Source organism: Monodelphis domestica, chromosome 5 (assembly GCF_027887165.1).
Source record: "Monodelphis domestica isolate mMonDom1 chromosome 5, mMonDom1.pri, whole genome shotgun sequence".
Lineage (NCBI taxonomy): Eukaryota > Metazoa > Chordata > Mammalia > Didelphimorphia > Didelphidae > Monodelphis > Monodelphis domestica.
In genome coordinates this window covers 178,019,183-178,033,359 of record NC_077231.1, presented here as the reverse complement: position 1 = coordinate 178,033,359, position 14,177 = coordinate 178,019,183, and the positions used below count along the sequence as shown (strand labels likewise).

The following is a 14,177-nucleotide window of genomic DNA, read 5'->3' as shown; positions in this document are numbered from 1 at the left end:
TAGCAGTGTGACTCTGGGAAAGTCACTTGTTTCCTCATTTGTAAAATTGAGCTGGAGAAGGAAATGGTAAGCCACTTCTGTATCTTCTTTTTCCCCCCGAGAAAACTCCAAGTGAGGTTATGAAGAGTTAGGTATGAATGAAAGACCTGAACAACATATGTTGAATAAATATTGTGGTATACGATGCCAGTGGACAGGGATAACAAAGACAACCCAATTCTCTTGACTTCAAGTCCTTTGATACTTCTGCTGGACAGCTCTCTCTCTTAGCCTACTCTGAATTTATTCCAGTGACAACAGTTGGGGGAAATAATCCAGTGTAACTGTCCAAAACATAAGAGCAAACAATCTCATGTTATTCAAAGCAAGAAGCTTAATTATATCTTAACAAGGACTTTTTGTTAGCAGAATTATCTTCACCCCAAACTGCAATAATCAGTGCTAAAATTTCAGGTGCTATTTACGGACTAGTGAGGGAAATACGTTTGCTCAGCTGAATGTTTTATAGTTCCTTAATTCACATTCTGTGCTGTGCTTAGTCACAAGCTCAAACCTGGGTATGGGTGCATGAACTGATGAGAAATAACTTTCTGTTTTAACACAGGATAAAAGGAAAACAATTATTATGTGTAACTCCTATGTCAAAGTTAGCTCTGGGCCAAGAATAGTAATTAGTTACTTCTTGAAAGTCCCTACTCATTGTATGATGATTGTTCTAGTGTGATTTGCAGATCATTGGCTTAAAATCTCAGGGAATTCCAGGTGGTCTTTTGCCTAATATCTTATATATTATCTTCCATATTAAGAAATAGCACTATATATTATATATGATAAATAATTAATAGATGTTTTAAGATATCTTATAGGTAATATTTACAGTAATACGAGGGAGCCCTTTTTCTGCCCTAGATGAATTTCTTTGCTTTTTTTAAAAAAACAGATTGGGGATGGGAGGTAATGCTAACAACCCACCTCTGCTGAAAAGTAATTTTTATTCCCATTAGTTGTGGCAAGAATTTTTTCCCCCACCTTCTGTGAACTGATGCATTTCTTATGTGTTAATAATTTCTGTGAATTTAGTTTTTCTTAGAATCCCCTTCTTTTACTAATGCTAGATTCTAAATTTCTAGGAAAATAACCAAACTATCTATTTAAATTTTATTAAACATTAAAAAAAAGCCATAAAATTCTTATCTTCCATCTTAGAATTAATACTGTGTATTGGTTCCAAGGCAAAAGAGTGATAAGGACTAGGCAGTGAAGGTAAATGACTTGTGTAGGGTCACACAGCTAGGGAGTATCTGAGGCTAGATTTGAACTTGGGGCCTCCCATTTCCAGGCCTGACTCAATCTACTGAGCCACTTGGTACTCCACAATCAACTTTCAAACACTTAAGGACTCTGATCTGCACAATTATCAACTATAATTATAAAGGGCTTATGATGAAACATGTTACTCATGTTCTGAAGGAAAGCTTATGAACTCAGAGTGCAAATTTATATAATTTCAAAAATATGATCATTGCAGAAATTTGTTTTGTTTGACTTTAATACATCTTGGTAATAATGGTTTTATTTTTATTTCCCTAAGGACGTGGGATAGGAGAGAGAGAGAGGGGCAGATTTTCAATGATGAACAATAAAATTTAATTTAAGAAAGGGCTAACAAGTTTAATGTAAAAATTGGATCTTTAGTGAGGACAGGCAAATGATAACTTGTTTCATAATCATTCTTCATCTGTTTAATTTCTGGCTGTGCTTTTGGAAAGAAAAACAATGAAAACATAGGCTTTAAATTCTTTTCATTTCTAAGAGAGTCATTTCTTTATATCTTATATTTTTCCCTTTCTGGATAGTTCACTTGCAAAGTTTACCTCAAGAGAAGCAAACTCTATTTGTCTTAGATGTTAATCTAATTCTTGGAGGCAAATTTTATATTAAATCCTGGCTGTTTATAATTATATTTGCTAAAATGGTAAAAGTCAAGAATGAAAAGATTTAAGAATAAAAGATTTAGAGTAATGAAAATAATAATAATAATAAAGGAAACTGAGCTAACTTCATAAAATTCAAAACTTTTTTTTTTCTTATTTGCAGTGAGAGGTTTTTTTTGAGACTGAATAGGAATGGTCTGCCAAAGTCCCCAGAGAAGCCTGAAAGACATTGTTCTCTTTTTGTGGTGAGTGTATCTTATTTCAATATACAAGAAAACACTTTTTCATTGTACTTATTCAATCGCTATTATAAAGAGACATTATTTTTAATTAGAATTCCTAGTTAACTCATAAATTTTGTGAGGATTCAGAGATTTGGCAATTCATATAGTATCAAATTTAATGTCATTCATAACTATAATTTTTTCCTTTTTATACAAGTCACCTCCTTTTAGAATGATATGAAGGAACTATGAATATTCCTTTGCTGTACTAGAATGTTGGTGTATGAAATCATTATGTTAAAAGGAAACATGTTGGTAGTGCCATTTACATTTTTAATACTATTTAATGTCTGTATCTCTGGTTCTTTATTTATCTCTCTGTCTATTCATTTATCTATTTACCTATGTCTATCTACTTGTCTGTCTGTTAATCTGTCTGTCTATTTATCTATCTTCTCTATCTTTCCATCTATCTCATCTATTGTATAATTGTGTATAAGGGATATCCCATTTAAGAAATCTAATTCTATTTTGAGCTATTTATTTTTCCGTAAGTAATACTCTATGGCCTTAGCTGTTTCCTAGCATGTTTCCACAATGTTAGATGAAATAATATTTCAAGGGGCCATTACTTCCATAAGAATAAGGTTATTATTATGAAATAATGTTAGTCCCAACAGTGCTAGGTGAAGATAAGCCTGTTTTTTTCTGTACATTTTGTCAACTAGCATTTATTAATTGCCTACTTTGTGCCAAGCACTGGCAAAAAAACACACCACACCTTTCCAATGTTGATTTTCACTGTGAGCTGTCAAATGACCCTGCCTGATTTCTTTGGCAGGATCTGGGCAGCAGTGAGCTCAGAAAGGACATCTATATCACTGTGCACATCATCCGAATAGGTGAGTATGGCAGCATGCCAACCTTAATGACACCTTGCAAATGATGTGCAAGTAGGGAGGAGAAAAAAGACAATGAAGTTTGGATATTGATGTGATGTATTTCAATTCCATATGCTTGAACACATTTGGGAAAGAAGTCTACCTGTGATTTGCTTTTCAGTATTTGAAGCTACTTTTTTTTGTTGTTGTTGTTGTTAATATTGACAGTTTAAACCTATGAGTTTTTAGTTCTTGAGCTGGGAATAAGTATTTTTTGTTTTTGTTTTGTTTGTTCTTTTACTAGATAAGAATATTGCTCATTTCTTTATTTTTAAAATTTTAGAGGTGACAAGGTATTTTGGTGGTCTTTCTCTTTCCTCCTGGGAGAAAAAATAGAGGTTTTCTATTATTATGCAAAATTTTCTTGTGGGTGGGGTGGAGCTTCACAAGAGTGCTCTGTTTAAAGTTTATCTTTTTTCAAGTAAAAGAAAGACAAATCCTGATTTTGGAGGATAGTGTGAAGGGACCTTTTGGGGCTTGATTTCCTACAGTTTCATGAATTCTTTATATTACAGATGCATAAATCAGACAACTTGTATTTCCCCTGTGTTATTCAAGCATAGTAAATGATTTTAGATGAAGGGATTTTGGAGATGGAGCAATGTGGTAAAACAGGAGCTAGTCAAGCCTTATGGCTTTTATATTGATACCAAAGAGCTGGAATTTGAAATTCATTCCCTTTTCTTTTAGGATCTATTTTCTTTTTTGTTGTTTGTTTTATCATTATTGGCTTGATTCTACAGGATTATAATGTGCCCATACAGAACACAATGTATTGATCTTAATTTTATTTTTGTCCACATGAAACAGCTGCATTGTGCATTGAGAGAGTTTAAAATACATTGTCATTTCAATGCAGACTAATGTGTGTGAGGTTTTTTTTTTCATGTATATAATCCCTTTTGAAATCCCTTTTCAATTTCTTTGTCTTTCTATGTTTGAAGGACAGCAGAACTGAGAAGCAACCTATTTGGTTCTTTTTTGTCTTCTTTTTAAATGGTTACATGGGAAAACTTTGGGCAGGAAATCCTTTGAAGCATTAAGAAAAGCTATAGTGAAGACTCAAATATATTTCTGACAGGGAGATTGGGGAAACTAGGAAGGTGATGAGAGTAAAGCCTGCTTATACATGCATCGCTTTGTTTTCTTCTTTCAAATCAATAATACAACTTGATGCTACAAAATCTAGAAGATAGTTTTATGGGAAGTCTTTTACATTTTTATAAAATCATTTCATATAGAAGACAAAACAGTTTGGCTTTTTGACAGTGGCCATTTATGAGTTTTCTGTAGTTAGAGGAATGAAGTAATATTTCTTACCAAGACCCAGAATATTCTCCATTTCTTAAAGGGGCATAACAGAAAAATGTACTTGGAGTAGACTCATTAAGGCCAAGAGATTTTAATAGGCACCATGCTTGCTTCAAATATATAACAGTTTAATAGTTGTTATCTCTTTTTATCAAGTACTTTCCAGATATTAATTAGTTGAATGAACATTTAATTAGCAGTTAATCCTTTTCAGCTTTCATTGAATGCATAACTTCATTGGGATTATTGAAAGACCTGCTAAAAAGGTCAAGAGATTTTTGGTTAAACGTTTTGAGAATGAGATGAAATTAGATTTGGAGCAATGCAGTGTAACAAAAATTAAAACTTAGTCTGTTAGCTCCTTTGATGTGATGAAATGGAGGGGAGACAGAATTGTTATCTTGAAGTGCCAGGCACTTTTCATTTCTGTAAAATGTCCTAAGCATCTGCTTACTGGTAGGAAGAAACTATGCTGGCCACCACTTGTTGGGAAAAATGAGAAATAATACACCTTGCCATTGACTGCTTTGCTTCTCAGTGTTTTAAAGCTGTGTCTTTGATTGCAAATTTTTTAGAAAATAAAATTAAGTTTGAATTCTTTTCTTTCCTTTTTTCAACTCCTTTTGGTTCCTATTTTATTCTCTCATTTCTTTTTTATTTCTTAAGTTTTGAAATGGTTTGTTGCAGTTAGTTGCTCTCCTTTTCCCTCCTTTCCCTTTCATCTTGTTTAAGGGCCTTTAATAGAAATATGACTTTTCATTAATCAGAGTCAGGAACCATGGAGTTGATAGCACCAGTCATTTGAATACAGTAATGTTATCAATATTGTAATATTTGAGAGAGAACAAAAACTCAGAGAGACAGAAGGGAACCCCCAAATTGATTTTTTCAACATGTAAGCATTGTGAAACTAAGTTACCCTTTGGGGGGTTAGAAGGTGACAATAGGAACACTATATAAATATTTCTCTTTTGAGGATTTTCTCAAGCTATTACAAAAGTTATCTTTCTGTTTTACTTTATTGCAAGTCTAGATGAATGGGCAAAGATAACCAAAGAACATCTCATGAACTTATATGGAATTTTAGAACCTTAGAGAGCAAAGGGTCCTTAGAAATCATTTTGCTTGATCTTCTCATTTGACAGATGAGATAATTCAGGACCAGATAGATTAGGTGACAGGTCCAGGTTCACACAGCTACTTAGTCACAGAGGTAGGATTAGAACTTGGGTTTCATTACAACATTAAGTTACTTCTGGAATGTCATATAGTTGAGCATGACTCATTAGGATGACTTTAGTCAAGTGGCTATGTCCTGTCATTGTTTCACTGGACAGGTCGAATGGGGGCTGGAGAAAAGAAGAATGCATGCAGTGTACAGTATCGGCGACCCTTTGGCTGTGCCGTCCTCAGTATTGCTGATCTGCTGACTGGAGAGACCAAGGATGACCTCATCTTGAAAGTATACATGTAAGAAATGTTCAGGAGTTTGTATTTGGGGAAAAGGTGGTGAGACCACCTTTGTCCACTCCCACTGGAATAGAGAATGTAAATTCTATTACTCTTTCTAACATTAACAATGGGTGATTTGTTGTGAAATGTGAATTTCACAGATCCATCCTCAGACTCGACATGTGTAATGGTATGGGAATAAGTTTGCTAACCGACATTCCCTGTAATTCTCAAATGATAAATAGGTGACGTTCTTAATGAATACGTTTATGGATTTGCCAATTTTCAGATTCTTTGCTATGGGTTTAAAATTCCAAGATGGCAGTCCTCTTTTTTTTTTCTAGACCACTTCACTGAACATCAGTTGGTAAGTTCTGACAGAATGAAAATTATATCATTGAACATGTTGGCACATACCTGTAGTCCCAGCTAGAAGTTGATAGATGCTTTGAGCTCTGAGGTTCTGAGCTACAGTGTCAAGGTAATTGTCCATCTGCACTAAATCCAACATTAATGTGGAAAGTCTCCAAGTGTGAGGGACCACAGAGTTACCTTAATATAGATGAACTAACCCCGGGTGTGAACAGAGCAGGTCATTGGCTCTACTGATCAGTAAATTGAGGATTGTTATATAATCCCTATACTTCCAATCCTGGCTTAAATGGTGAGACCTAGTCAAAGAGGGAAGGTAGAAGCAGAAAGAGAGAGAGAGGAAAGGATGGAGGGGAGAGAGTGAGAGAAAGGGGGGGGGAAGAGAGAGAGAGAGAGTAAAAGAAGAGAGTAAAAGAAGAAGGGAGAATGTGCAAATTAAATAGTAACTAATAAGTAAATGTCATTGTTTCAATGTTGTAGCCTCTAAGTCAGAGATTATTTGATTACCTCTTATTTAATTTTCATAACAAAAGCCCAAGACTATCAAGAAAGTAAAAGAATATATATACATATATATATACACACTGACATACATATATGTATATATATGTGTTTTATTTATATTTATATATATGTGTATAAACATACACACACACATATATATATATTATATATATATATATATATATATATATATATATATATATATAATTAGTATATCTGGAAGAGCTTTTATTCAAGCATGTACTGTTGACAACTGGACCTTGAACAGTAAGTGGAAGGACCTCCACTGCTGAAGATTCCCTGAGGACCTTCCAGGAGATGGACCCATTCTCTCCATGTTATCCTAATCTCTGATCCCATATGACCTATCAGTATGCTAATACAAAGTCTGAGAGGGGTTCATGGACTGAATCAACAGGCCTGGGTTGTCTCTTCCTATTATTAGGCTCCCTTGGGAGGGTTCTATCTCAGGAGTTAGCCTTAGACTTGTCGGGCTTTGAATGAACAGGGAGGCAAGCTTCAATTTTTTGCCTACATCCAGAAGTTGATACTTTGGAACCTTTGGCAATTACAGATGAGCAATGGAGTAAAAAGGATGCTTAGTTGAGCCTTGTGCATCCAGTTTATGTGACTTTTCATGTGAATTGCCTATCTCTGTGTTGTTGTTTTTTTTTAATAGGAAGCCTAGACAGTAAATCTTTTCTTACAGCCTTGAATTATAACAAGGCAGCTCCATACTGAACATTTTATTTGCAAGCAAAAAATATTTATACATTTTATATATACATATATAATACTTATACACATAAATACATATAAAAACATTTCTTATCTGTACTGGAAATTTATAAAAAAGGAGATATTGTTGCAATCACATTGTGTGTGTGTATATATATATATATATGTATAAACAGCAAATATTCTTAACCTTTTTAGTGTCATTGCCCCCTTGGGTAGTTTGCTGAAGGCTCTGGACCCCTTGTGAGAATAATGTTTATTAATGCATAAAATAAAATACATAATATTACTTCTAAAACTGATTGTATTGGAATAAATTAAATATAGTTCTAAAAGTATTAAATCATGGACAGTTAAAAAGGTCTATCTTATGTAATACTTCCCAACTATATCATACTTTAAACTTAAATAACAACTTTAATCCTAACCCTGCACAATTCCCTCATCTGCTTTCTGTTCAGCTATTATTCAATCATTTAATCATGCTTGACTCTCCATGAATCTGCAAGCAATACCATTCATAGGCCTTTCTTGGGAAACATACTGGAGTGATCTGCCATTTCCTTTTCTAGTGGATTTAAGGCAAACAGAATAAGTGACTTACCCAGGGTCTAATAGCTAGTAAGTGTCTGAGGCTAGATTTGTACTCAGATCTTCCTGAACACAGGCCTAGTACTCTATCCTTTGAGTCATCTAGCTGCCCTTTACTGTATCTGTTGGCAAAATATTCTGGGAAAATAGGATTAACAAACAAAATATTGCAGATTTTTTTTTCTATGTAGTTCCCTCACATTGGGATAGGGATTGATATAATTGCCAGATTGCCTGACTGAATCAGAAATTTTGAATTTAAATTACACCTTTTGCTGTATTTTATGTCTTTGTTATCTCTCTGACTATGAATTGGTCACTTAATGTCTTTGAGACCCAATTTCCTTATCTCTAAAATGAGGATAATGGCTTTTAATGGCTCCTAGGGTGGCTGTGAAGCTCCAGTGAGATAACTTTTGTAAAGTGTTGTAAATAACAACTACTACAATCACCAATAATAATAGCATTAGCATGTATGTTCATTTGCCTTGAGTCACCTAACAGCCCCTTAACAGGGCTAAAAGTCATGATCATGATTTACTTCAAAGAAAATTTCCTTACAATCCTACTAGAACTGAGTCATATCTTTTCAGGGACCATCTTGCCTGGCTCCCTTTAATTCAGCATTTTAAGGAATTAGAATTTTCTGTAAACAAAATGTAAATGTTTATGTGCAGGTATATATGTGTGTGCACACACAGGGACACAAAACTATACATACACACACATGTCTCAATCACCAAAGTTACACAGAGGTTTGACTCTATGTTTGGCCTTTCTCACAAAATGGACTTTTCTTACATTAGAGGATTCTTGAAGTAGGCCAAAATAGTCACACAACATATGTTGGGAAGCCTATTCTTAACAGCAAGTTATAATTAATAAAGTCAGCCATGTGATATAATTCATCTCCCATCCCAAAAATACATAGTTACAGTTTAAAGCTAAGTTTGTATTACATTTGAATTTGGGATATATTTTTTTCAAGTTTCTCAGGAAATATGTGCCTTTGTCATTTTGTGGAAAACTGGCGATTACTGCCCAAAAAATATTTCTAGGAGACTATCTGAAGATAATTCTAAAATCAATACTGAAATATTTCAAAGATTTGGTATTTAATTGGTGTGAATTATCTCTTTATTATTGCACATCACAATTTTCTTATGTTTTAGACCAGAAATTCTCAAGCTGTAATCTATTAACTTTTCTAAAAAATTATCATTGGATTTCAATATAATTTATTTCCTATGCATTGTATTTTATACATTTAAAAACATTGCTCCATGAAAGGGTCTATAGATTTTATCAGACCACCAAAAAATGACATATCACACACAAAAGAAGCTAAGTAAATCCAGTTTCGACTGTCTCTTGGAGTTCCAAAGTCTAGTCAATTGAAATAGGTGGTGGCCAAACATCTAGCAATAAGCCTGTTCAAAGTTAAACTTCTTTTCAGATAACGTGTTACACAATTCATCTGTCAGCACATTTAGCACACCCAACTCAACCTTTTAATCCTGGAGAGGTTTAGAAGAGATTATGTTTCCACTCATGGGCCTCCAAAGTTTCAGTCAACTCTTGAAATCTATGTCATAAAATTCATTCTAACAATTTCCTTAATTTATTGATGTGTCATTCATGTAAGATTTCTGTATGGGCATATACCCAACTCATTCCCCTTCCCTACTAACAGTTTCTTAGTTCTCCTTTTGGCCAGTGTCACATATTTACTAAATAACTGATAAACTGAGATTTTTAAGCAAAAAGAACTAAAATTATCCCATAAGAAACCTTTGATCCTTTTTTAAAAATTCATAAATACATGGGAAAACTAATGACTATTTTTCCTTCTTGGGAGCATGCCAATTTTTTTTTTTGTTTTTGTTGAGAACTGGGATTTCACTAATAGTATCAGAAACTTCTCTATGTGATACAGGCATAATTTATAGTAATTTTTGTACATATGAATCTATAAATTTTTGTATTTTATAGTCTTAGACAGTTACATATTCTACACAGATTAAGGGACTTGCCTATGGTCACATAGCCAGAATGTGTCAAAAGTAAGACCTAAATTCAGGTCTTCCTGACTTTTAAGATGAACTCACCATCCACTCTACCAATCACCTTGACTTTTGTCCTGCCACTAGAATTTGATGACTGGAACGGACTGTGAAGCCAATATGACTTTATGCAACTCTGCTTCACTTAAATCCAATTTATACATGAGTCAAGACATCACCAGTGATATCATTTTGGTTCTCTTGGAGTATGAAGGATAACAACTAACCAACCATCCACTCTACCATTTTGATTTTTGCCTTTCCCTCATTACAGGGCTAGAAACTAGACTTGTGATTTCCTGGGGAATTCTTTAATGAGAAAACTTCCGTTACCAATGCTGGTGGATATTAAAATTTTAGAGTTACAATTTAAAACTTTAGAGTGTTTTCTAGAGCAATGAGAAGTTAAATATCTTGCCCAGAATCACATACAAGTCATTTCCTAACAGAGCTAAGATGTATGATCATGATTTCTTTAAAAGAAAATTCACTCAGAAGCATTTTAGAACCAAGTTATACATTTACAGGTCCCATCTTGCCTGACTCCCTAGTAATACAACAAAAGCATTATTTTTCAACATTACCCTTTTAAGGAACTGGAATTCTCTACAAACATAGAGTCATCAATATTCACAGCTTTCTTTGAAAGTGTAGGTAGCAAGTGTTACATCCATCCTGCTTAGGGGAAAACTGAAGGAGAGACAGCTAAGTAAATTTTCTTTGATCATATAAAAAGCAGAGTAAAAGCCATGAATCCCTCCATTGCCAAAATGCCCTCTGTGTCTCTGATAAACACATCTTAATGTTGTATTTTTCTCATCAAGTGAGTGCACTGGTAATTCAAGGAAGGAAGAAGATGCAACAGGAATATCGATTAAGTATAATCTTCCTAAGAATTGATGCTAACTTGAGTAAAACCATAGATAAAAGAGTTTAGTTTTTTGCCAGTTGTTTTTTAAATATTAGGGGCACATTTGTTAGAAATGAGAGAGAGAGAGAGAGAGAGAGAGAGAGAGAGGGTTTTTAAGCTCACACCAAATCTGATTCCCCCGAGCTCAAACACAGAAGTAAGGAATATCTTGAAGCTCTAGTATATAAGCTAAAATATTCTGGCCATAAACTTTTTAGAAGCTTTAGTTTCTTTTGGGGTTTCATTAGTTAAAAAAAAGTTGAACAATGTTATTGCTTAAATGTCTAATAAGATGCTGGCCATCTTTTCTTCCTTACCCACTGATGTAAAAGAAGGAAAGAAATAAAACCTGTATATAAATTATATTGGATGGTAATTTTGTTCTTACTGATGAGCAGGTAGAATGGTGTTATTTGACTTCAGTTTTCCAGCCATCCAAGTTTAAAAGCTCTATTTGGTGGCTCACTGTTAAGAAAGTTATATGTGTGAGATAATTGTCCATCATGAATATCCTTATGAGTGGCAATATAGGTAAAATATAAACCAACAGCCTCAGATTTGCAACTTTAAAAAGATGTAACAGGAATAATTTCAACTCTCATTCTTTGTAGTCAATGATACTGCCCTTTCCCCAGTTCATGGAGAAGAACATTAGTGGCTAATACAAGGTGGCAGCTTATTTGGAAATACATGTAAGGGCAAGAGAAACTGACCTGAATAAAGCCTCCAGCAAAGGAAGTAATTGTAATAGGGAAAGTGGAAAGGGGCCCCAGCATGCTCATACAGTTAAGATTTACTTAGTCTAGGAAACATTTTCTGGACTGAACTATATTTTGTATAAAAATTCAGTTCCCTTTGGTAAATCCTAAATCTATTTTGCCTTGCAAGTTGTGATTAGAGATTGATACTGAGCCTAATCTTTTTTTTTTTTTTTTGTGGTAGACACCTGTAATGACCACTGACTTTAGTTTATAAATCAGTGATTGGGGAACTTTTTGGTCACAGGACTAATACATAAAAAAAAAAAAACCCTTACATATATGTCTTAGCAAAAACTCTTGATCAGGGAGGGGTCCCCAAACTATGGCCATGGGCCACATGCGCCCCCCTGAGGCCATTTATCCGGCCCCCACCGCACTTCCAGAAGGGGCACCTCTTTCATTGGTCGTTAATGAGTGGAGCTTTGTATGTGGCAGCACTGCACAGTGCGGTGTCGCTCATGTACAGTACTATTTCCAGTGACATAATCCTTTGTGTGGCGCCTTGTTCTGAGAGTAACTGAATGAGAACGAGGCATCGCACAAAGGATTATATGGCTGCACTATGGAAGACATCATTATGGTGAGCGGTGAGCTGGAGGAGGGGATTCTGCACTGTGTATACTGCTGCCTGGTATAGTGGTGGCAGTGATGGGCCTGTGCAAGGTGTGACAGGCCCATCACAGCCAGCACTGCAGCCTCCACTATCCCAAACAGTGGACACTGGCCCCCTGTGTAAAAAGTTTGGGGACCCCTGGTCTTAAGAGAGAAGGGGAAGGGTAGCCAAAGAGAGTTAAGTGACTTGTTCAGGGTCGCACAGCTAAAAAAGACTTTTATACACTTAAAAATTCTTGAGGATCATTCCAAATAAAACTTTTGTTCATATGGGTTATGTCTATTGATATTTACCCTGATAAAATTAAAATATTACGATGAAAATAATTTTGTACCTCTGGAATACTCAGGATCCCCAGATAAAGCTTTGCTAACCTCTGTTATAGACAGTGTCACAGTACCTAATATTCAATCTGGATTTTTCTTTTTGTTTAAAAATAAGATTTTGGTTTTTTCCAATTACATGTAAAAACATTTTTATCACTTTAAAAAAAATTCTGAGTTCTAAATTCTCTTTTTCAATCCGTTGCCTCCTCATTTCCTTGAAACATTAAGCAGTTTGATGAGTTATATATGTGCAGTCATGCAAAATGTATTTTCACATTAGTCATGTTGTTCAAGAAAGGTTTTTCTTTTGTCATCTCAGTTTGTTACAGAAGTTTTCTGGCTAGGAAATGGACCAGGACATATTATGGGGCATACTGCTTATTTCAGAACAGTTATCATGAACATCAGGATAAAATCTGACAAAAACTTTGTCTCACTGATGAGACCAAAATGAAATGTTTATCATCAGGTCCTCTTCAGAGGTTTTCCTTCAGTTAAGTCAGATCAAATATTAAGAACATTGTTTGCTCCTGTGCATCATTTAGACTTAACAGGGTTTCATTGTTTTCATAGGTGCAACACAGAGAGTGAATGGTATCAAATCCATGAAAATATCATCAAGAAACTTAATGCGCGTTATAATTTGACAGGCTCCAATGCAGGTAAGTTGATGCTGCAATCATATGCCTCAACTTCGGTTGTTTTTCAGCCTATATATTCTTCCTGGAGGCATGAAGATGCCTCCCGACCACAAGCTGCAGGAGAAGATCAAGAATGAACTTTGGATGTGGCTGATTGAACATTTATTTTTATGTATACTTTCATGCCAAAGGGGACTGCCCCCTAACTGGTTTTTTGTCAATGTGTCTAGCAAGTATTGGTTTTGTTTTGTTTTTTCTTCTTATCCTCAAATTATTGTAATCTTTATTATCTTGATTATGTTTTCATGATCCTTTTTGGGGAAACTTTTCCCAATAACAATCAAATGTAAAAAATGTAAAATGGAGATTTGAAACCCAGACTTCAATCCCCAGAAGTCCTTGGCAGTTCCCAGAATTCCCTATAATCTCACATGAATCCCCACCTGGGCCGAGATCACAATTTGTATTTAAACTGATTGTAATGCCTACTACTGTATGGAGTGTTCAGGGAGGGGTAGTATCTCTGGTATGGAGGGCTTTTCCTGCCCTTCTAGGGCAGCTCTCCAGCCTCTGACCCTCACCTGACACCCAGCTCTCACTTGTGGCTCCTAGTAGCTGTTAGCATGCGGCAGCGGCCACACCCCGGACAACGGCTTCGACAGGTCGGCCAAACCTTGTGAGGGTAGCCATTGGGTCGTCAACCCCTGGTGAACCAGGGCTTTGCTCACCCAGCATGTGAAGACTGCTTCGGCTGAACAGATGGAAGAAACCAACAAGAAGGTTCAACGGCTGAGAG

General features: G+C 35.2%; 1 protein-coding gene across 9 annotated transcripts in view; it reads left to right on the top strand.

The window, feature by feature from the left end:
• DOCK4 (dedicator of cytokinesis 4) overlaps positions 1-14,177 on the top strand; it is a 553,335-nt gene that overhangs the window by 277,358 nt on the left and 261,800 nt on the right. For all 9 annotated transcript variants that reach the window (XM_007504147.3, XM_056799554.1, XM_001366207.5 and 6 more), the window contains 4 exons: positions 2,098-2,179; positions 3,000-3,060; positions 5,748-5,880; positions 13,314-13,402. In XM_007504147.3, the coding sequence (XP_007504209.1) occupies positions 2,098-2,179; positions 3,000-3,060; positions 5,748-5,880; positions 13,314-13,402 (365 nt within the window). The remainder of the gene's footprint in view (positions 1-2,097; positions 2,180-2,999; positions 3,061-5,747; positions 5,881-13,313; positions 13,403-14,177) is intronic.